Genomic DNA, 24703 nt, shown 5'->3' on the forward strand with positions numbered 1-24703 from the left:
ATGGAAACTGATCTGGGTGTCCTGATTTACCAGTTACTTTGTGCCATGCCTTTGAAACTAGAGACCTGTCTAGGCTTCTTTCTGATGGCCATCCCACCTCTAATGCCCGCCAATCTATCTCACACAGAGCCTTAAGCTTTCCAGGTGTCATAGCGATTCCATAGACCCCACTGAATCCTTTCTTGAAATTCTTTAACAGTTCCTAATGGGGTAGGCTTACTTTGTGTTTTACCCATTTTCCTCTCTCAGGAGACAAAACAACACTCTTACCACAAAGAGGGAAGGCAAAAAGGGGCAAAAAGTCACTCACTCCCCCAGCAATTCACATTAAAACCAAAGTATGGATAAGGAGTTACTCATTCATCAAGCAATTTGAGCCAAGTCAGAACCGAAATCAAAGCCAAAACAGTTCAAATCCAAGTCAATACCGAAATCTAAACCAAAACAGTGCAAATCCAGTCAAAATCAAAACCAAAACCAAGGTGCCAATAAAGGCATGCCGTGGGTGATCAGGCCACGCTTCCACTCAGATGGAGTGGGCAAGTTCCAAGACCAGTCTTACTGTGTTCCAGATGTCTGGACTCCAAGCGCCGATTCCTTCCCGCTGTTCAGCCGCTGCGTTAATCCTCCGCGGGGGCCTACCGTGCGCTGCTCTGGCGAGGCGTTCCACCAGGGCAATTACCCAGCTGAAAGCGCTCTCAGGATTCACTAAAGCCGGCAGGAGCCCCCCGCAGGGATGTTCCACAAGGCAGGCCTAAGCCTCCTAAGCAGTTGCCTCCACCGCCTGGTAATCACCTCGCTTCCAGGTCAGGGAACCAAGAAATGTAGCAGGACTAGCTGCAGACAAAACCCCTCAGACACCGAGTTGAGGAAGGAAAGGGCTTTATTCGGCCAGGAGCATCGGCAGACTTACAAAACCGAGCTCCCCGAGTGAACAATTCCCGTCCCTTTACAACTAAGGGGGTCTGCGTGACAGGGTTGTGACCCATTGAGCAAGCAGGGGTACGTGACTGGGGGCTGCATGCACCGGTATCAGAACGGAACAGAACAGGACAGGGATTTTCACAATGCTTTCCCATACAATGTCTGGAATCTATAGATAACACAAGCAGTTAGGTCAGGGGTTGATCTTTAACTACCAGGCCCAGGGTATGCCCTCGGCTATCTGCCTGTGGATTTCATTTCTGCCTTTTAGTTTTTACTTCTTCTTTCTTTGGAGGCAGAAATTGGGCATAAGACAATATGAGGGGTGGTCTCCTCCCTTATGAACAACACAGATTTGAGCTGTGTGGCTTCAATTATACTCAGATTTCCTCCTGCCTGTGCCACCCCGAAACAGCAAGAGCGACCCCTCCTCTTCCTTCTCAGGCTGCTTAACGTGAAGACGATGAAGACAAAGACCTTTATTGTGACCCACTTCCACTTAATAACAGTATATGTATTTTCTCTTCCTAATGTTTTTCTTCATAACATTCTTTTCTCTAGGTTAATTTATTATAAGAATACAGTCTATATTACATATATGATACAACAGATGTGTTAATTATCTGTGTTGTTGGGAAGGCTTCTGGTCAACAGTGGGCTATTAGTAGGTAAGATCTGGGGAAGTCAAAAATTCTATGTGGATTTTAACTGCATGGGGTATTGGCACCCCTAGCCCCTGTGTTGTTCAAGAATCAACCGTAATATTTTCATAGCACACTGGACTCGACAGAGGGGCTCCTGGGGCTGGAGGTGTCCTGTCTGGGGCTCCAGTTGCCTCAGTTCTCTCTTCCAAGGGCTGAGGGGGTTCTACAATTGTGGCGTGCCTTGGAAATGTTAGGGGAAAAGGTATGGTGACTCGATGGTTTCCAAGTGTTTTGTGTCCCAGAGTATTCTTATCTCCAACCCCCATCACTTCCAGTAACCTGGTGTGTTCCTCCTTGAAAGAGTTCAGGCATGGGTCCTGTTCTGTTCCCTTTTAGCAGCCAAATAACCTTCCCATTAACCTGGAAAAACAAAGACAAAAGTGGTCTTTTTTCCCATGTTATTTATTCACATTCAACTAGCTACATGAGGGGGATAAGCACATTAATAGGAGCTTTTTGGGGAGGCACAGAGGTATGGATGGAAGGGTGGGATTAAAACAAAATAATTTTCTGTGGTTAAGTGGAAGATTTACAAATATCCATTAAAAAAGTACCCTCTGGATAAAATAATCAGAAATAAAATAAATTAGCCACTTCTGATCACTGCATTCCCCAAACCAAAGTCTCTGAAAATGGTTTGCACTTTAGACTGTCATGATTTGCAGATATTTACATGACGCAGGTTTCCAACACAGAAAAATGAAGACTAACACTGAGTAACAGATTAGTACAATGCAGAGGAAAATAGAGCAAATGAAAATAGCTATCATCTGGTAGCAAAAATAGATTTATGCCGGTGTTAATATCAAAATAAAGACATTCAAACAAATTATGCCAATACGTTGGAACTATTATTCCTAAGACCATAAGGACACCTTCTTATTGCTTCTACTCATAACTAAAAGGTCTGCGGAGATTCTGCAGCAGCCAGAAGGCATAACTTGTAGTGTATGTAGTAGGGGCTACATCAAGGTTCAACAGCCAAATAAAAACTTTATTACTTTTATTTTAGGCTTGACATCTTTAACAGTAGAACAAGATCACTGATGATAAATCTGGAAGATGCAGATGGAAGACAGTGCTTGAAGCCCAAACAAATGATTTACTACAAGTAATTAAAAGCAGAATATGAGAAAAGCAGCAGCGTAAATGAGGTAAACATTAAAAAAAAATTAGTTTGTATATTTCCCCCAGGAAGTCTCACAGGAAGCACAGGACACCTGTGCGGCTGTTTGGGCATCCTGGGTACTTCTTGCCCTCAGGTGAACTCCCATCTCTTTAGTTAGGACCAGAATCCACCTGGCTTGTAGGAGAGGAACTACATGGAGAAGCTGCATTGAGCTTTTATTATTAATACCTATGACTCAAGGAATACCAGCCTTGGGGTGCTTTGGGGCCTGGGGAGGGAAGTGACTGGCTCTCCTGCTACACTGGAGACTGTTAGCTCATTCCTGAATGGATTTCCTGCAGCGTGGGGTAGTCGACAGCTGTGACAGGAACATCACCTGAAGTGCAGGGTGGTTACCTGCACAAAGTCCCATTTCCAAGAATTTCTGTGTAATTCACCAGAAATTTTGGAAGGAATAATTAGGGAAAAAAAAGAGGTTTAAACATGTAACTCAAATGGTACAGTGATTAGCATTATTTAACCAGGAGATTTAAAGTCCAGAAAATTAAATTCTACCTTGGTTCTTCCCAAATGATGCCACGTTTCTGTTTTCTTCCTCTTAAAACTATAAAATGTCCTAGAGACATACATTTGGGGGAAAGATGCTTTTGCGAAAAGGGACAGAAGGAGAAAAGAAGTCATTTCCCCCTCAAGATAGTTTTAAGCTTATAATATCAGGATGCATCACCAAGCTGTTTAAATTTCAGAAAAGCCCTTTATAGATGCTAGTACTGACTAGATTTTAAAATCTGCATATAGTTCTGTATCATATTTTAATTCGTTCCCACCCCCATCTCAAATAAGATGACTACAGGGGTAATGTTTCGTCCAGTTGTCCCTGGGACTCTAAAATAAAGCATAAGGGCAAGTGAAATAACATTAGGATAATTAAAGATTTTCCAAATGCCGCATGACAGTGCTACGTCCATTCAGGCTGTGCATTTTGTTTTCGTTGCTTCTTTCTTTTTTGAGCCAGTCTCTGGAGCAGGCCAATTTAACAGCCAATATTACTAAGATTCTACATTTATCCTCACCCTGTGGAAACTACATTTGTTTTCCCCTTGAGTGCCCTTAAATCTACAGCCTGTTTCCTCATGTCTGTGAGCAGAATTTGGATAAATGCTTGAGATGGAAAGAACAAAGCATACACCAAAGAATCTGACTGTGTCATTCAACTGCTTAGAAATGGAAATGATATTCACATTGTGTTCATCTTGGCATCTCGATAAAATGAATCCCATATTTAATGAGTTGTTTTAAAATGCCAGTCACGTGCAGATTCCAGAAGGCTACAGATCCACTTTAAATAACTCTCCATTTTGAAAATGCAATATTGTCCAACTGGTTATTTGGTGTGACAATGAAAAATCATGCATTCTTTTCCTGTAATTATTTTACTCTTCATTCATAACATTTGATATGCTCTGAATTTCTTTAAGTATCTCAAAGTGTTTTCTGGAGAAATCTTTCTACTACATCATTATACTTGATATTCCATAGCATTGCTATGGACTTTAGAATAAAAGGCTTAACAATTAGGCTTTGGTTTTAATGTCATCTGGACAGAAGTTGGAAATGCTTTGATAACACAATTCAACTACTACACATATTATTGTAATGTGAAATAACACATTTAAAAAGACGAAGGTTCCCCTTTCAGTAGTTATAATCTGTATTATTCAAGACTGCTGCAAAACTCACAAAAGAATGATATGGATAACAAGAAAGTATAGGAAAGGGGTAAGACACTCACTTAAAGCTTTACCAGAACACAACACAAAGCAAGAACATCAATTCTCTACATTTGTCTATAAGGCAGATGGCAACTTTTTATACAAGATCTAAAATATGGTGCTTATTAAGAGGTAGAAAATACTAAAACAGCATTTAAGAAAAACATGTTGAGTTATCCAAAACAATCAGTTATTTTGCTAAACTTTTACAAAGTCAAACTGCTGTGTGGAATAAACTGTATGTTTTATATTAAACTGGGACATTCCATACTCAACAGGGAGGTGATCAAACGGAGGGACAAAAAACTAGGGGTGGGGTGGGAAGCAGGAAACAGTCTCTTAACTTCTCAAGGACTCAGCTCTCACTAAGGAGAAATTTCCTACTGTCTCTCTGGGATGCTATTGTGATATTTAATTAATTGGAATTCTTTTCTCTTATTAATAATTTCTCCGAGCAACAGGGTACAATTTTGCATATAAGGCAATAGAACTATAGGGAGGAACAAGTTCAAATGCTTCCTTTTCAAGAAGGTGCCATATTCGTCTTATATAAAAATATATATTCCATTAATCTTATATCCTCTCCCTAACCACTAAAATGCAAATGAAAATATTCTTCAGACTCCAGCACCAGCAGAATTGTTCTGTATGAGCAATTCAAGAGCTGTCTGAGGCAAAAAGATATTTCAGCTACCAAATTAAACTTGGGTAGCTTACGCATGGGTGAGTAACCCTGGGAATTCTTATTTCTTAATGCACCTGGGAGAGGTTGATTTTTTTTCTACAACATAATTTTATAAGGCATAAATTTAATTGGAATCTTCCCTAACCTTTGGAAAATTAGTGTTAAAGCTTCTTTTTTTAACCCACACATGAACATTCAATCTTTCATTTTTATTAAATAGTTTATATATAAAAAGAAATGTCAAGGTGTTCTACATTCATATAAACAATCAGGGTAACATTTGAAATTGTAAAGAAACGCACTGAGGAAAATATAGACTTAAAGAGTTACGATGCTAAGCTAAGCACAAGTGATCATCCTAGAGTATCTTTTAAATATATAAACACAGGTTTGTGCCACTTCAGAAGGCAAGCACGGGAGAAATACACTAACGTTATCTTTCTTCTTTACTTTTTCACCATAAGACAGGATGGTCCAGTTTGGAAAAACCAAGATCTTTTCTAAGTTCCAAATAGGTGCCGTTGCTCACCCAAGAGTCATCGTCGGATTTCCTGTGAAAGAAGAAACAATTTCTTGCAGACTCTTGAAACCAGCGTCATATTCTCAAGTCTCTTTCCTTCCTAACCTCCCTGCTTTCCCCATCCTCATTCCCACACGCATTCAGCATCCCAGAGTGTTGGGACTGGGAATTCTGGGAATTAGATTGTCCAGAAATAATTATGTTACTTTTTTTTTTTTTTTTTTTTTTTGAGATGGAGGCTCGCTCTGTCATCCAGGCTGGAGTGTAGAGGCATGATCTTGGGTCACTGCAACCTCTGCTTCCCAGGTTCAATCGATTTTCCTGCCTCAGCCTCCCGAGTAGCTGGGACTACAGCCATGTGCAACCATGCCCGACTAATTTTTGTATTTTTAGTAGAGACAGGGTTTCACCATGTTGGCTAGGCTGGTCTAGAACTCCTGACCTCAGGTGATCCACCCGCTTCGGACTCCCAAAGTGCTGAGATTACAGGCATGAGCCACCACGCCGGCCCATTTTGTTACACGACTTTAACTTCTCAAACTTAGAGGCTATGAAAAGTGGTGCTGCTGAGAGGAGGAGGATGTGGGGAGAGTCTGTCATATACAAAACATAACTTGCGTGACTGTCAGCACCTTGGGAATGACTGCACAAAAGCTACACATCAACCAGGTTGTACATAGGAAGTGGTTAACTTTTTTTTTTTTTTTTTAAAGGAGGCCGGGTGTGGTGGCTCACGCCTGTAATCTCGGTACTTTGGGAGGCCGAAGCGGGCACATCACGAGGTCAGGAGTTCAACACCAGCTTGGCCAACATGGCAAAACGCCGTGCCTACTAAATATACAAAAATTAGCTGGGCATGGTGGCAGGCACCTGTAATCCCAGCTACTCAAGAGGCCGAGGCAGGAGAATCGCTTGGAACTGGAAGGCAGAGGTTGCAGAGAGCTAGGATCACGACACTGCACTCCAGCCTGGAAGACAGAGCAAGACTCCTTCTCAAAAAAAAAAAAAAAAAAAAGTAATTGGAAGCCATAAGAGTCTGGAGAGATTAGTCCTGATTTTCTATTCTTTGAATAGAGAATATATGACACAGACCAAATTCAAAGGGCGCAAAAGGGTATACAGCTTCAAGTTTTTATCTTCCCCCTCTCTGCCAGCCTCCTGATTCTTCTCCTCAGAGGTAGTGATGTTATCAGCTTCATTCTTTCAGGGAAATTCCGTGTGTGTGTGTGTGAACACACACTCTATTCCCTCTCATTCTGACATAATGTTGCACCAGACACTGTTCTACCCTTTCAGCTTTGACATAATGAAACATATTGGAGATCATTTCCGATTAGTACAATAAGGTAAGGGTCAGCAAACTATGGCCCAAGGGTCGAATCCAGCCTTCTGCGTATCTCTGAAATACTGTTTTATTGGAACATGGCCATGTCCATTTGTTTAAATACTGTTTATGGCTGCTTTCAATGCTGAACAGCGGGGCTGCATAATAGCTACTGAATGAATTGAACCTGATGGCCTGCAAAACCAACAATCTTATCATTTGCTCTTTATAGGAAAAGTTTGGTGACTCTAGCAATAAGGGATTCCTCATTTTCTTTTTATACAGTTGTATGATATTCCATTGTATGGATGGACCACAATTTACTTAACAGGTACCCCACTGATGGGTACTTAGGTTATTTCTAAACTCTAGCTCAGCATGTTATTTTGTATGTGTGTGAGTATGGTTACATTAACAACTCCTGTAATTAGCATGGCTGGGTCAAAGAGTATGTGCATTTGTGATTCTGACTGATATTACCATATGGTTTAGAAGCAAAAGTGGAGTGTGCCTGTTTTCCCACACTCTCAGGAATGTAGATTTTTATCACACTTGTTTCCCTATTCCAGTAACACTATATGTTTAAAAATGAGTCAATCTGTGTATCAGACAGTTCACTATTTTAAAACAAAGAGGCTCAATTTGGTCTGAGCTCCAGCTTCCACTTAGAATTTTCAGTGATTTTGTTGTTGTTCCTCAGTAAGTGTTAATGACAACATCCAAGTCCCCATATTCCTCTCCAAAATCTCTTTGCCAGGTTTCTAATTTGAACAGTCCCATGGAGGACTGCTACTGCTGAACAACTCTCGCTCTTTCTCCAATTGAAAAAAATTTTCCCATCTAATACTATGATCATTTTATAGACAGTCAAAAAGAAAAAGAGCAATGGCCGCCCCAGCTGAAGCCGCTTTCCATCCTTTTTCATTCCAGACACAATTCCTTCCTGATTGCAATGACAGCATAATCACATTCTGTATCTTGCATTTACATGGTAATGTGTTTCCAGCAGAGCTCCGCAGGCTTTGTAAGGTCATCCTTAATGCCTCATGTTGGATTGAGTTGGTGAATCTCCTTAACTAGTCCTTCAGACGGTTTGGTTACCTACCATATTTAATGATCCTAAAAAGTACTGTAATGAACATCTTCATAATTGTACATTTTTCTTTTTTTAAAAAATGAAAATAGACAATGTATGGAAGAAAAAGTACCAACCTACTTAAGGGTGTAATGTGTTTATCTATTAACTGATCAGTAAATCAACTGATCAGTCTGGTAATCTATCCATTTTTCTATTTCTTGCCTTTTTCAAAAAAGAATGTAACATTTCCATCTTATTCTTTAAACGTTTAAATGAAGCTTGAATATTTCAGGATGAAATTTTGGCCAGTTAATTTTCCATCACTAATATCTTGAATTTGTGGAAATGATCAGAAGGGATCTAGTAGAATCTACATCAACTTTAGGGAAAAGAGCATCATATTCTTCAAGACAAAACCTTATTTGTTACTATTTTGATGTTTTGGAATACAGATTTTATTACTGCTGCTGTTATTAATAACTAAATCCTCCTAAAAGTACTTCTGTTGTCCACTAAAAACAAACAAAAACACAAACAAAAAACATCCCAAAACAATGAAAAGACACTGGTGGCCCTGGAAGGACTTGGGCAGATGGAGTAGAGCAGGAACTTGCTGCTTTTTCACATACACCTATTTAAGTTTTTTAAAAAAAGAAAACAGAAAAACTAAAATCATATAGGCCCTGGCCTGGTAGTGAGGAGAGTCAGGCTCCATTCCAGGGTATTATACCGAGTCCTTCAACAGATCCCCTACCTGCCTTGAGCTTTCTCTTCTACTCAGTTATAGGAGGAGATGGGGAGGTGAAGGGTTGAAGATCTCTCATACCTCCTTTAAAAATTTATATCTATTGGCTGGGCACGGTGGCTCTTACCTGTACTTTGGGAGGCTGAGGCAGGTGGATCACGAGGTCAGGAGATTGAGACCATCCTGGCCAACAAGGTGAAACCCCGTCTCTACTAAAAATACAAAAATTAGCCGGGCATGGTGGCACGCGCCTGTAGTCCCAGCTACTTAGGAGGCTGAGGCAGGAGAATCGCTTGAACCCAGGAGGTGGAGGCTGCAGTGAGTCAAGATGGTGCCACTGCACTCCAGCCTGGGTGACAGAGCGAGACTGTATCAGAAAAAAAAAAATGATATCTATTTTAACAAGACCTTCTTGGCAAGTTATTTTAAAGATAACAGTAAATGTAAGCCCAAGTGTACTGGAACTTCTACAATGCAAGAAACAGACTGCTTGGAATTTCCATACTGCTTAACTGTGGAGTGATCGTGAATGATCTCTGTCATGGTGTAAAACGTGCCTATGGGGGTGACCAACCTTAGCTGTGAATTTAATAAGCTGGCCTGGCGCTGGGACCCAGTTCTGGCAGGCTCCCTGACTGAGGAGCTCCTCTGCAAACTCACTGGCTGAGGGCACTGGAAAAGCTCAAGGAATGCAAAAACGCAGGCCCTAGTCCTGTCTGAAGTCAGCAAGAGGGAGAGCCTGAAGGTAAGTGCGGGGGACAGGGCCTGGCACAGAGGAGCAGTACCCCCACGTGGAAGCAGGAAAAGCCTGGAGAATGCTCTTATCTGGGGACAGTACTGTTCACTTTCTGCGAACCAGAAGCATAACGTGCTGGCACCACCTATCAACCAAAAACCTACTCAATCCAGGCACGAACCTGAAAAACCGAGGCTGGTGCTCCACATGATTTTCTTCTAAGACCCGCCGCCTTTCTCTCTGTAGTTGTTCAATCCTCTGCTTTTGTATTTCAGCTTCTTCTAAGTTCCCTTCTTCTAGAAACCTGAGGCAATGAGGGAAAAAAAATGAAAGGATATGAATTCAAGAAAACAAAACAATCATTACTACTCAACTTGCATGTGTCCACGACTGGATATTCAAAATCCTCTCCTATACGTAAGACCCCGCCCCAACCGTTTAATCCGTAACTTGAAGTAGTCAGAGAAGATATTTTTTTGAATTGGTGATATTTACATAATTCAAAAATTATATCTACAAAAAAGAATTTGGGGCAAAGTCTTCCTTTCTTCCTTGTCTCTAATTCCAGCCACCTTCACCCTCCCACCCTAGAAAACCCACTTTATTAGTTTCCTCTGCATCCTTCTAGAGATTCTTCATGTGTATATAAACAAATATTAACACATATTCTTATCCCTCCGTCCGTTTAAAAAATATAAATGGTAGCATGCTATGTATCCCTTGATTTTTGGTTTTGGTTTATTTTTTATTTAATAATATATCTTACAGATCTTTCCATGGATGTACATAGACATCTTCATTTTTTAATAGCCACATAATATCCAGTTGTGTGGATGTATATGAATTTAGACAATTTCCTATGGACATTTGAATCATTTGAATCATTTTAATGTGACAATGCCGCAATAAATGACCTTGTATATCCATCGTTTTACATGAGTAAGTAGGAAAAATCTGTAGGAGAAATTTCTAGAAGTGAAATTGCTGGATGAAAGGGTGAGTGTGTAATTTATATATTACTGAACTGCCCTTTATGGGGATCATACCCAATTTATATTCCCATCAGCAATGCTGAGAGTGCCCTTTTCTCCCATAACCTCAAAGTGTATAAAACTTCTGAATTTTTGCCAATCTGATAGGTTAAAAATTGGGATGTCGACATGATTTTTAAATTTGCATTTTTCTTATTATGATTAAGGCTGAGCATCTTTTCCCATGCTTAAGGGATATCTGCATTTCCTATTTTGTGGACTGTTCATTTTCCTATGTCCATTTTTTTTAACACAAACTTAAGATAAATTTAATTGAAAATGTTCATCACAGAAATTAACAATGCTTGCCATTCTTTAAACACCACACACGTTATTAATATATACTGTATATTTCCAATTAACTCCATTCTTTGGCTTGATTTAAGAAACACAATTGTAACAGATTTTATACAAAAAATACTTCCCTAAAAAAGTAGACAAACTGCACGAAACAGTACAAGCATAATGTGCATAGCAAGATAGCTTGAAGCATTCTATGTATGGCTTTCTTTAAAATAAATTAGGGGAATGGGCCCATTTGGGACCAACTGTTACAGCTGACATACGTAAACTGTTTCACATCTCTTTTAGGCATTTGCTAACAACAGTGTTCAATCCCTGCAAAATGAATTTACCTCCTTATGTCCATTTTTTCTAATGGGTTGATCTATTACTAGATTTCTAGAGGCAATTCATGACATGAGTTGCAGATACGGACTTCTCCGTTTGTCATTTATCTTTTGACCTTATATATATAGTTTTATTTATTTTGCCATAAAGAAGGGCTTAAGTTTGTTTGTTTTGTGGGGGTGTAAGTTCTCACTGAGACACTCAGGCTGGAGAGCAATGGCGTGGTCTCGGCTCACTGCAACCTCCTCCTCTTGGGTTCAAGCAATTCTCGTGCCTCAGCCTCCCAAGTAGTTGGGACTACGGGCATGTGCCACCACGCCTGGCTAATTTTTGTATTTTTAGTACAGACGGGGTTTTGCCATATTGGCCAGGCTGGTCTTGAACTCCTGACTTCAAGTGATCCGCCCGCTTCGGCCTCCCAAAGTGTTGTTTGTTTTTAATAAAGCCAAATGTAACAATCTTTTCTTTCCTTGGGCTTCTAGATTTTGAGTCTTAATTAGAAAGGCCTTAGGGGAGACATTCTTATTTCCATTTTACAGAGTAGGAAACTGAGGCCAGGAAAGATGAAAAGACCTACCATATATCACACACCTTGTGAGCAGCAACCTAGAATCAGCAGTTAGATCTCAGTGCACCAAAATCATTTAAATTTGAGGGCTCGGGGAGCTGGAGGTTTTAACTTACTTACTTTACACTAAGTTCTTTATTACTGCATGCAGTAAAACTCTTCAAAATAAACACCTTTTTTGGCATTTCAATGCAAATGGGGCTTTACAGATAATAAAGGCCATGCCACACATGGATCCTAGTTGGGCCCCATCTCCTCCGTGATACAATTGTTTAAAGCATCCCCACCTCTCAATTCCTGATGACATTTTCCACCTTTCTCAGGTGCCTCTGGTGGCCTAAGGATTGTTAATAAGACTTTTTCTAAAGGGTTTTACATCTCTGGAGAGAAAAATCTTTAAAAAATCCTTACCTCTGGTCTGGCCTAAATCGAGTGTCAGTAGGTGGCAATAAAGACTTTGATGATGGATCCATTTCATTTAATTCCAGCGCAAACTGTGTGAAGCTATAGTATTGCTCGTAGCCTTTCGGCATAGGATCTAAGAAGAAAATAAATCATTCACCCCTAACTTGCATGTTACTTATGTTACATTTTAATTCCTTCACCTTTTTCATCTCAGCCTAGCTACAATTTTTCTCTCTCAGCTCCCTTCCATTTCTGTTAAAATATTCTGACTAATGAACAGGCACTGAACATTTCTCTATAAATTTTCTTCTCTATAATTTTTCTTCTGCCTACAGGGATGTGGCCTCCTATGTGTGGTCAGAAAGCAAATTTATACAATGCTGTGAAGTTTCTGTAGTGCTTAAGCTATGGAAATAATTTGATTTTAAAACAAACATGCTCAGCTGGGCGTGGTGGCTCATGCCTGTAATCCCAGCACTTTGGGAGGCTGAGGCAGGCAGATCACCTGAGGTCAGGAGTTCGAGACCAGCCTGGCCAACATGGCGAAACACCATCTCTACTAAAAATACAAAACTTAGCCAGGCATGGTCTCGGGCGCCTGTAATTCCAGCTACTTGGGAGGCTGAGGCAGGAGAATGACTTGAACCTGGGAGGCGGAGGTTGCAGTGAGCCAAGATCACGCCACTGCATTCCAGCCTGGGCGACAAGAGTGAAACTCCATCTCAAAAATAATAATAATAATAATAATAACAACAATAAATAAACATACTAATATCAGCTCTGGGTCCATTTTTCCTGATTCTCACTCTAGAGAATCTGTTTTTGATTTAAGTGATGTCAAATTCTCTTGAAACTCTGTTTAGTACCTAGAACAGTGCTGAACACAGAGCAAGTGGTTAATAAATGTTATTCTTTTCTTCCATTCCTACCCTTTTTACCAATTCTTGCCTCTCCTCAATCTTACATCTTTAAAACATTAGGTGCATTGCCCTAACTGGAATTCCAGCTTTTTAAGCTAAACATACCCAAATTTACATATTGTATAAATCCAATGTAGACTACTAAGATCTACTTACAGCCTAAGCTCTTCACACATAACAAGAGAAATGCTTGCCAGTAACTCTTCTGCACACCTCCCCTTTTTTTTTTATTGAAAGGGTCTCACTCTGTCCACCCAGGCTGGAGGACAGTGACACGATCTCAGCTCACTGCAACCTCTACTTCCAGGGTTTAAGTGATTCTCATGCCTCACCCTCCTGAGTAGCTGGGACTACAGTAGATGCACACCACCATGCCTGGCTAATCTTTGTATTTTTAGTAGAGATGAGATTTTGCCATGTTGTCCAGAGCAGTCTTGAACTCCTGGCCTTAAACAATCTGCCTGCCTTGGCTTCCCAAAGTGCTGGGATTACAGGCGTGAGCCACCATGCCCGACTGGGACCCATTTTTTGAATCTTCGTAAGTCCTCCTTGTAACTAGTCTAATTCTCTGTGTATCCTAAGCATAAAAATAGTAGCAAAGTTTCCTATGGTGTCTTGGTCAGCTCCCCAGTAACCAGGGAGTGAAGATAGTGCTTTTTCTTAAAGATGGGCCAGGGATGCTCACTGCCATTAGAGAGACATAAAGTCAAGGAATAATGACAGTAACAAAAATTTAAACAGTGTTGCTTTATCAAGGTGGTACTTTAACACTGAGACAGGATCGTAGTTCTCATCTGTGATGCATACTTTAAGCAAAGGAGACAGACTGTGCCATTTGCAAAATCTCATGCTTGCCTCTGAAGCTAGGAAGGCTTCCACTGGTGCCAATTCATTCTAACTTCACGGCAACCTCTGCAACAGTGAGAGATGTGGCAGCTACCCATTGAAAGGGCCACTGCTGGCTACCTACTTGACCATCATTTCTCTTTCTTGCTTGCTAACAGAATACTGATTCTGTTCAAATGGCATTGTGCCCTTACTGGGGATTAATCCAAGACATCTAAATCTCTCTTGCCTACTCTGTTGCCCATGACTGGTTCACGGATGGGTCTGAACCCACTGCAGGATGACGTGATATAAAGTCCCATTTGCTGGGGTATCTTAGGAAATGTTCCTGAGAAAAGAGAGGCATGAGAGAGGAAAGCTCTTTTGTCCTCTCATTACATGCTTGGTATGCTGTCATGCAGGGGTATGACACTGAATGGTAACAACCATTTTGCATTCATTAGGGGAAACACCACGGCACACTGGGAGTAGCAGAATGTATCCTCACTGATCTGTGTGTCCTTGACACAGGTAAATTGCCTATGTAACAACCCTGGAGCCACCCCCCCTCCCCACCTCACTTACTGTTGTGTAATAGCACACAGCCTAACGGTTTAAACCACCAGTCAAATGGTTTTCTGTTTGGTTTTTCACCAGCCTAAAGCATCCTAACAGTTATATCTCAGAACAATGGTTTACAATATGGCTGTGACTTGGAAACAACATAATTTTCGGACTTAGGAGATGGAATAAGATGTTAAAGTATGGTGGGGACATGCTGATGAAAGCTGGGGTTCCCTAGCTCTTCTGCCCATATCTGCTCCAAGAGCTCAGCACCCTTCTGGAATCACAGGAGTGATGAGGATGGCTTTTGGGGTTAGGTCAGCCTGGGGATAGTTAACTTTTGTAGGTCTCCTGGGTCACTGCTTTTCCAGGAACACTTTCCTCTTTGTCCTTGCTGTAGAATGACTTCTTGCATTTCACTGATACTCTTTTACAGTACCCAGTAGAGTTATGCATGTGGACTGCCAGATTCCCTCAGAGAGTGCCCATGGATTAGCAATGCTTGTTCTGGGGTTAAGAACCTGGGACCCAGCAGCCCAGCAGAGGTGTTGCTGTAAGTAAGCATGACAGGGAGGTGAAGACTGGATGAAGGAAAGAGGGCCAACACCTCTAACCTAGTTCAAAGCAGAAGAGGCTGGAGATGCTGAACAGACACTACTCCTGTCCTCTGTGGCTTCTTGTGCCATGCCCACCCATCCACCCACTCACAGCCTGGGGTCCACAAACCCAGACACTCACTTGCTCTCCATACACAGGCAGAAGAGGAGCCGCCGCCACAGTAGATGCTTTCATGCCATTTCCCAAACAGCCGATGAACCGCTTTTCCACTCCTGTCAAACACTGTGCCTTCAATCTCATGGGCATTAGTGCTCCAGTATTTTGCCTAGGATTCAAATGAGTTGTTGGCTTAGTCCTTTAGCATCAGCTTATTACAGATATTAAGGAAAGAAAAAAGGAAAAGCTAGAGAAAGGACTGTAAGAGTGGCTCCATACTGCATATTAGTTTGCTAGTTCTGGGTTCTGTTTTTTTAACTGACAAATAAAAAATTTATATATTTGTCTTGAAACATGTATACATTGTGGAATGGCTAAATCAAGCTGATTAACATATGTATTACCTTACATACTTACTTATGATAACACTTAACTCTCTCAGTGGCCGGGCACGGTGGCTCACGCCTGTAATCCCAGCACTTTGGAGACCGAGGCAGGCGGATCACCTAAGGTCAGGAGTTCAAGACCAGCCTGACCAACATGGAGAAACTCCATCTCTACTAAAAATACAAAATTAGCCGGGTGTGGTAGCGCATGCCTGTAATCCCAGCTACTCGGGAGGCTGAGGCAGGAGAATCGCTTGAACCCGGGAGGCGGAGGATGTGGTAAGCCAAGGTCGCGCCATTGCACTCCAGCCTAGGCAACAAGAGTGAAGCTCCATCTCAAAAACAAAACAAAACAAAACAAAAACAAAAACTCTCTCAGCAATTTTCAAGTATACAACACATTGTTATTAATTATAGTCATCATGTTGTACAATAGATTTCTTGAACTAATTCTTCCTGTCTGAAATTTTGGATCCTTTGGCCAACATTTCCCAATCCTCCCCTCCACCCCTGGCAAACCCATATCAACCATTGTTCCACCCTCTGCTTCTATGAGATCAACTCTTTTAGATTCCAAATATAAGTAAGATTATGTAGCATCTGTCTGTGTCTGGCTTATTTCACTTATCCTCCAGGTTCATCTATGTTGTCGCAAATGACAGGGTTTCCTTCTTTTTAAAGGCTGAACAATATTCCATTGTGTTATATGTACCATATTTTCTTTATCCATTCATCCATTGTTGGACACTTAGGCTGTTTCCCTATCTTGGCCATTATGAATAGTGCTGCAATGAACATGGAGATGCAGGTATCTCTTTGACATACTGATTTCATTTCCTATGGATATACACCCAGTAGTGGGATTGGCAGATCATATGGTAATTCCATTTCTAATTGTTTTTAGGAACTTCCATTCTGTTTTCCATAATAGCTGTGCTGATTTACATTTCCACGAATGGTGTGTTTCCTCTTCTCCATATCCTCCTGAACACATTATTTTTCAAGTTTTTGATAATAGCCATTCTAACAGATATGAGGTGATATCTCATTGTGGTTTTAATTTGTATTTCCCTGATGATTACTGATGTTCATCATTTTTTCCTCATACATCTATTGGCCACTTGTATGTCTTCTTTTGAGAAACATCTCTTCAGGTCCTTTGTTCATTTTTAAATCTGATTGTTTTCTTGCTATTGAGCTCTCTATTCGTTTTTTATATTAACCTCTTATCGGATGTATAGTTTACAAATATTTTCTCCTATTCTACAGATTGTTTCTTTACTGTATTGATTGTTTCCTTTGCTGTTTAGTTTGATATAATCCCATTTGTCTATGTTTGCTTTTGTTGTCTGTGCTTTTGGGGTCATATCCAAAAATAATAACTGCCCTGACCAACGTCATGAAGCTTTTCCCCTTATGTTTTTGTTTGAGAAGTTCTACAGTTTCAGGTCTTGCTGTAAGTCTTTAGTCCTTTTGAGCTGATTTTTGTATACAGTATAAAGTTCTAATTTCATTCTTCAGCATGTGGATATCCAGGTTTTCCAACACCATTTATTGAAGAGACTGTCCTTTCCCCATTGTGAGTTCTTGGCACCTTTGTCAAAAACCAATTAATTATAAATGCATGGATTTACTTCTGAGCTCTCTATTCTGTTCCATTGGTCTATGTATCTGTTTTTATGCTTGGATTTTGGCTTTAAAAAACTCATACCTTTAGTTATTTAATAAAAATGAATGGTTAACTATCTGCAGTTTGTAACTCAACTAATATTTGTGTAAGATACATTTGTATTTCTACCTTTGCTACATACAATGTAAGAGAAGGCTCAGTTCTTGGACGGGTGCAGTGCCTGATGCCTGTAATCCCAGCACTTTGGGAGGCCGAGATGGGTGGATCACTTGAGGTCAGGGGTTCGAGACCAGCCTGTCCAACATGGTGAAACCCTATCTCTACTAAAAATACAAAAATTAGCCGGCTGTGGCAGTGGGCACCTGTAATCCCAGCTACTTGGGAGGCTGAGGCACGAGAATCACTTGAACCCGGGAGGCGGAAGTTGCTGTGAGCTGAGATTGCACCGCTGCACTTCAGAGGGGGTGAGATTCAGACTCCATCTCAAAAAAAAAAAAAGAACAAGAACAAGAAAAGAAAAGGTTCAGTTTCTATATATCAAGCGAGAAGTGTGGGTATTCTCACTATGTATTGGTCCAGGTCTGCGAGGCAACCTTGCACTCTATTCTGCTCAGTTCAGCTCAGCTCAGGCCAGTCCAGCCCAGAGGATTTTATACAGTTCCACACTGCAGCCAGCAGAGGGAGCTCTAGCGCCCTAGAGTTGTTTTATTTTGTTTGTTTTTTGTTTTTCAAATTACCTGGCTGCCCTAAAAATCTCTCTGAAAGAATGGCAAAGGCATTTCTCCATAAATCAAAAAACCCTAGTACTATTTTCAGCTTAAACAGAATCCATATTTGGAAACTAATCATGTTGAATGGCATTTTCAGGTCAGATTCTGGTAGTTCAGCTTCCGCATTTCAAGGCTGTGGTAAAAACGGTGGGGCACGGAAGTGTCTCAGAGCTGAATTAGAAATTTAAAGTTGAGCTCTCCAGCCATGTAAGAGTGAAGGAAAAGCAAAAAGAAAAAAAAGACTATTGAGACTCTTAAGTTTATTTATTTTTTGATGATACAGGGTCTTACTCTGTTCCCCAGAGTAGAGTGCAGTGGTGCAATCATAGCTCACTGCAGTCTCAAATTTCTGAGCTCAAGTGCTCCTTCTGCCTCAGCCTCTCCAGCAGCTGGGACTACAGGTGCATGCCACCATGTCTGGCTAATTTTTAAATTTTTTGTAGAGATAGGGTCTTGTCAGATTGCCCAGGCTGGTCTCAAATTTCTGGCCTCAAGTGAGCCTCCTGCTTCAGCCTCCCAAAGTGCTGGGATTACAGGTGTGAGCCATGGCACCCGGGCTCTTAAGTTTATTCTGAAGCAGGTGTCAGATTTTCCCTTAGAGATATCTGCCAACAAATCCAGTGCTGAGAATTTGCTGGAAGCCACCAAGGGACACTGTCACCTTCCACAGGCGAGTGTGGCATCCACTTGCAGCGTCTCTTTCAACACCAGACATGCCCAGTGTTCATCTCTCATGACTATACACCCATTTTCTGCATGTAAGTGAATGAGAACAAGGTAGGTGGTAGATACGGGAGTGGAGCATGTTTCCTTGGAGAAAATGTTGAGAGCAACGTGGCTTTCACCTGGGTCACAGGTAACATATCCCTGCTTCAGGTTGCCTTTTGTTTCTGTTTGCAGAGAGCTTAGACAAAGCTTTCAAGGTAGGGTCATTTTTATTTTGTCCCACATGTAAGGTCATTATGGGCTTTATGTCTGTCTATAATCCAGTTTGAGGCTATAATAAAGACCCCAATCCACCTCTTCCTAAGTATTCCCTATAGTTTACAGGTGGTGCAGAGAGGCATTGCATGAAGTTCCACAATAAAACCTCATCTCTCTGCTTATTATTTCGATCTTTGTTAAATGCCAATATTCCTTGAGGAGGGTCATGTTTTAAAGTTGTTTTAACTACATACAATTTTTAAGAGCAAGAAGGAATCTAGGAGGGAGAGAAAGCAGGGAGGGCCGCCAGCAAGGCTGTTAAAATGAGACTATTCCATACTTTTTGCCTCTGGCCAATTTTTCCATTTATTCTCTGAATGTTTATGAGTCTCTCATGTGTGCCAGACACCATTTCAGCAATCAGGGCTACAGAAGTGAGCAAGATAGACTAGGTTTTGCTTTTCTGGAGTCAAGGATGATGAGGAGGGTATGGAGAGCAGAAAATAAACACACACAGCAACGATGAGCAGGCTGACTTCAGACGGTGATAAGAACTCTGAAGAAAATGGGACAGGATAGGGAGTGAATGACAGGATGGGGCTGGTGATGGAAGGATCTGGGGACAGCTGCCCAAGCAGAAGGAAATGAAGAAAGAGAAAGAAGGCCAGTGTGGCCAGAGGACAGTAGGGAAAAAGAAGGAGGAAAAAGAGAAGTTCAGGTTGGAGAGGAACGAGGTGGCGTGTGTGTACGGGTGTATCTGCAAGTGTGCAAGTATGTGTGTGAAAGGGTGGAGATGGGGAGTATAGCCTGTGCAGCCCCCGACAGGCCACCATAAGGATGCAGGCTTCAACTCTGAGAAAGATGGAAGCTGTTGGGGGATTTTGCTCAAAGGAATGATACAGCATGACATTAAAAAAAAAAAAAAAGTCTGGTAAGCCATACCTAATGTAACATTGACCATTTTAACTATTTCTAAGGGTCCATTCAGTGGCATTAAATACATTCACAATGCTGTGCAACCATCACCACTATCTATTTCTAGAACTTTTTCATCTTCCCAAACTGAAGTTCTATACCCATTCAACACTAATTCCCCCTTCCTCCCTCCTGCAGCCCCGGGCGACCACCATTCTGCATTCTTTCTCTGTGAACTGGATTCCTCTGGGGATCTCGCAGAAGTGGAATCATGTAATATTCGTCCTTTTGGGGCTGACTTATTTCACTCAACACAATGCTGTCAAGGTGCATACATACTGCAGCACGGTGATTTATGTTTTAAAAGGGTCTCTCTGGCTGCTGTATGGAGGACAGACCTTAGGGGAGTAAGAGGCCAGGAGGGGCCATTGCCCTGGTCTAGGTGACAGAGGTGCAGCTGGGACCAAGGAGCTCAGGCATTGCTTGCCTGCTGGCATAAAGGTGAAGGCGAAAAATCTCTCAAATGCCCTGTGCTCTGGGGCCCTGGCTCTGCCACAGCCCTTCCAGGGTCAGAGCTCAGAGAGTCACTGGAGTTACCTTTATAAAATTCACTTTGCAGTAGCAGGAATCATCATGCAGGTTCTTGATGACAATCTCTCCATAGTGCTCAATCCACCTCTGCCCGCTTAAGATGTTATGGATGCAAGAGGTCACTTTGTTCCACTCAAAATGATCCCCAAAACTAAAAAGAAGGAAAAAGTAGAAGTACCAATTTCTAGAAAAGCCAGCAGTAAATGTAAACAAACTCTGCTCTTTTATAAAATAAGTCATGTAATGCATTATTCATCCCTTTATTCACAGAAGCAACACTGGCTAAGTGTCTATGCCACACTGGATGTTCTAGGAGCTTCCACTCTCCAAGGAGGCATGCATGCCACAGAGAATGACAGCATTCAGACTTTGCACTCTGGAAGCTACCAGAGGCTTCACTAGAAGCTGGTGGTCTCTTGGAACAGCCCACTCCCTCCTTTGATAGAGGAGGCAATTCAGAGCCAGAGGGGCTTGTCTAATGTTGCTGAACTAGAAAAGGGAAGCTTGAGAAAGGGATGAAGGTTTTATACAATCTGCTAAACATATATTGCCTGCATCCTTTATGATGAGAAAGTATTCAGATATTACTTATGGAATTCAATAATTACGAGGAAAATGGTATTAATAATAAGACCAGATACTTACAAAAGATATGCAATGTGCTAAGTACTATTTTAGGTGTTTCATGTATATTATCTGTTTAATCTTCACAATAGCCCTAGGAAGTAGGTGGTTTATTATTCTCTTTTTCTAGATGGGGAAACTGGTGATGAGAAAGGTGAAGTAACTTGCCCAGGGATTCACTGTTAGTAAGTGCCAGAGTGAGCAGGTGAATCTCGGCAGTCCAGTTTCAGAGTCCCTGCTCAGAAGCATCTTGCTTTATAAATAAGTATCAATCATCCCTATCAGATCAAGGCCATACTTTTCTTAAAAGGGATTTTGATAGCAAAGCAGCATAATAAAGGAAAAACACTTTTTTTTTTTTTTAAATTGAGATAGGGTCTCACCCCTTCACCCAGGCTGGAGTGCAGTGGCACGATCACAGCTCACTGTAGCCTCAACCTCCCCAGGCTCAAATGATCCTCCCACCTCAGCCTCCTGAGTAGCTGGGACTACAGGTGCGTGCCACCACTATGCCTGGCTAATTTTTGTATTTTTTCTAGAGACAGGGTCTTGTCATGTTGCCCATATTGGTCTCAAACTCCTGGACTTAAGCAATCTGCCCGCCTTGGCCTCCCAAAGTGCTGGGATTACAGATGTGAGCCACTGCGCCCAGCTAAAACCACCATTCTTAATCTTGTTAGGAAGTGGAAATGAGTTTTTAATAAGCATCTATTCAGGGAACTTTGGTCTCCAGGAGGCATTTCCATTTGAGGGAGAAACATTTTTTAAAAGTGAGCTTGCCAAAAGGAGGAACATTTAAACCTACTGTCAGACAGATTAAAAGAAAAAATACACACTCAATGAAACTGCCGGGGGCGGGGGTGGGCATCCTGTCCCCAAAGCAAAATCTTGGCCCTAAATTCCATAAAGCTCCTTAACCACAGAAGAAGAACTTACACTGGCAGAGTCACATGGGTTGTGCCAATTGGAACAATTTCCATGGATTTGCCCCAGAATTTGTTTTTCCATCTCACATCTGAAATGAAATACCAAATATTACATTTTTAGCAGGAGAGTTAGGTAGATGAAATAGTTCCTAGGCTAGATAAATGATCAATCGCTATATAGTACAACCTCTTCACAATCAAGTCAATTATTGTATAGGATAACTTTTCATAAAATATAAGTACCAACCCCATATGGGCCCTTGGAGCAGAATCAGGGAAACTAAAATGATAAGATAAAGTCCTTTCCATGAATGCGAGAAGTGAAAACAAGTAGTAAGCACACAGAGAGGCCCAGGCTATAACTGTGTTATAAGGTAAAATGACACCTGAGAAGAAGGAGTGACGAATATGCTTGGAGAAAGCATCAGAAGAGGCTTGTCAGAAAGGGCCATCTAAATGGGGCTTTGAGGAATAAGCAGGAGTTCACTGGGCAGAGAAAAAGCAATTTAAGGCCAAATAAATAGCTTGTCTGAGGGGACAGAAGTATAGGAAAACACAGTCAAATAGTGTGGTTCTGTCCTATAGGTCTCAGATTGTCTTATCTAGAGAAGAGTAGAAAGGTTGAGAACAAAACCAGGTGCAGTGGCTCATGCCTGTAATCCTAGCACTTTGGGAGGCAGAGGTGGGTGGATCATTTGAGATCAGGAGTTCGAGACCAGCACAGCCAACATGGCGAAACCCCTTCTCTATTAAAAATACAAAAATTAGCTGGGCGTTGTGGTGGGTGCCTGTAGTCCCAGCTGCTCAGGAGGCTGAGGCAGGAACCCGAGAGGTGGAGGTTGCAGTGAGCCAAGATCATGCCATTGCACTCCAGCCTGGGTGATGGAGTGAGATTCTGCCAAAACAAAACAAAACAAAACAAAACAAAACAAAAAACTGAAAACGAAAAACAATGGGCTCTCCAAGCCTGGCTAAGAGTCTGGTTTGTGTGCGCTGAGTGGAAATAATCAGGCCACTGATGTGATTAGACATGGACCTTGCAAAGGCAATTGGAAGCCATATGGAGAATGGAACAGGAGTAGGAGAGAGGAGAAGCAAGGCGACAAGTTAAGAGGCTACTGCAATTGCCCAGGGGATAACAAACGGGATGAAGGGAACCAAGACAACAGACGTGGGGAAGTGAGTGAGCCCAGAAATACTAAAGAAGAAGAAATAGGCACTAGGTCAACTAGGTGACAAGTTAGATACAGACTGAAAAAGAAAGAATTTATGAACAATATCAGATTTCTCTAACTTGCAATGAATGGTGGCACCAACAGAGAAGCCAGGAAATAGAAAAAGAACAGCAAGAGGATCCCATCTGGCTGCTGCACTGAGGATCTACAGATCACAGGGAAATCAGGGTTGAAGCAGGGGGGACAGTGGGGAGCCCTGGCTGGGGTCCAGGTGAGAGAGGTGGGTCTGAGACCAGCGAGCACAGTGGGCCTCATATTGTATAATCCTATTCATATAAAATGCCCCAAACAGGCACATTTATAGACTGGGGAATATTGAGAGAAATGGGGCAGGTGGCAGAGGGGGAGGGTAATATTTGCTAAAAAGGATTCTTTTTGGAGTGATGAAAATGTTCTAAAATTAACTGTGCTGATAACTGCACAGTTTATTAAATTCACAATTCTGTGAATAAAAACCATTGAATTGCACACTTTACACGGGTGAATGATATGGTATATAAGTTATATGTTCATAAAATTGTTACTAAGAGAAAAAAAAGATAGCTGGCTGTTTAAAGCAAAAGTATTAACAATGTACCACATGGTTTATGATATACAGAAGATATATTAAAAAATAGTAGAGAGGTTGGGAAGGGAAAATGGAAGTATACTTCTGTAAATCTCACTATATGAAACTGGCATAATATTATTTGATGATATTAAAAATATATAACATAAATCCTAAAGTAACAACTTTAACAAGAAACAAAACAGGTAAGTATAGCTAATAAACTAACAGGGGAGATGAAAGAGAATGATAGAAATTATTCAATCCAAAAGGCAGAGAAAGAGGAAACAGAGAACAAAGAACGGATGTGACAAACAGAAAAGAAACATCATGAGGGCAGATTTAAGCCCAGCTACATCTACAATCACAACAAACGGAAATGGTTTACACAACCTACATAAAAGGCAGAGAAATGTCAGGCTGGGTTACAAAGCAAGATTTGGGAATCCTAGGCCCATGGAAATAGGTAGATTGCTCAGGAAAAGGCTGATGGGGAAGGATGGCCTAGGAGAAGGATGCTAAGGCTGAGAAGGGAAGGATGTAACACAGGAGCACACAAAACTACTTTGAGAAGACCCCTCGCATTAAAAAAAAATCCAACTTTTGGCTGTGCGCAGTGGCTCATGCCTGTAATCCCAGCATTTTGGGAGGCCGAGGCAGGCGGATCACAAGGTCAAGAGATCAAGACCATCCTGGCCAACATGGTGAAACCCCATCTCTACTAAAAATACAAAAATTAGCTGGGCATAGTGGCGCATGCCTGTAGTCCCAGCTACTCGGGAGGCTGAGGCAGGAGAATCACTTGAACACGGGAGACGGAGGTTGCAGTGAGCCGAGATCGCACCACTGCACTCCAGCCTGGCAACAGACCGAGACTCCAT

At 41.5% G+C, this 24703-nt stretch overlaps 1 protein-coding gene across 12 annotated transcripts in view; it reads right to left on the minus strand.

Moving 5' to 3' along the window:
• Positions 1-2012: 2012 nt before the first annotated feature.
• OSBPL3 (oxysterol binding protein like 3) overlaps positions 2013-24703 on the minus strand; it is a 185170-nt gene continuing 162479 nt past the window's right edge. For 11 of the 12 annotated variants that reach the window (XM_003807926.5, XM_003807924.5, XM_034963825.3 and 8 more), the window contains 6 exons: positions 22051-22129; positions 20497-20641; positions 15299-15443; positions 12258-12384; positions 9799-9921; positions 2013-5765 (listed from right to left, as the gene is read on the minus strand). In XM_003807926.5, the coding sequence (XP_003807974.2) occupies positions 5669-5765; positions 9799-9921; positions 12258-12384; positions 15299-15443; positions 20497-20641; positions 22051-22129 (716 nt within the window). In that variant the 3' untranslated portion in view covers positions 2013-5668. Of the gene's footprint in view, positions 5766-9797; positions 9922-12257; positions 12385-15298; positions 15444-20496; positions 20642-22050; positions 22130-24703 lie in introns of those variants that run through there. The other variant, XM_055115795.2, reaches the window with a different exon arrangement.

Source organism: Pan paniscus, chromosome 6 (assembly GCF_029289425.2).
Source record: "Pan paniscus chromosome 6, NHGRI_mPanPan1-v2.0_pri, whole genome shotgun sequence".
NCBI lineage: Eukaryota > Metazoa > Chordata > Mammalia > Primates > Hominidae > Pan > Pan paniscus.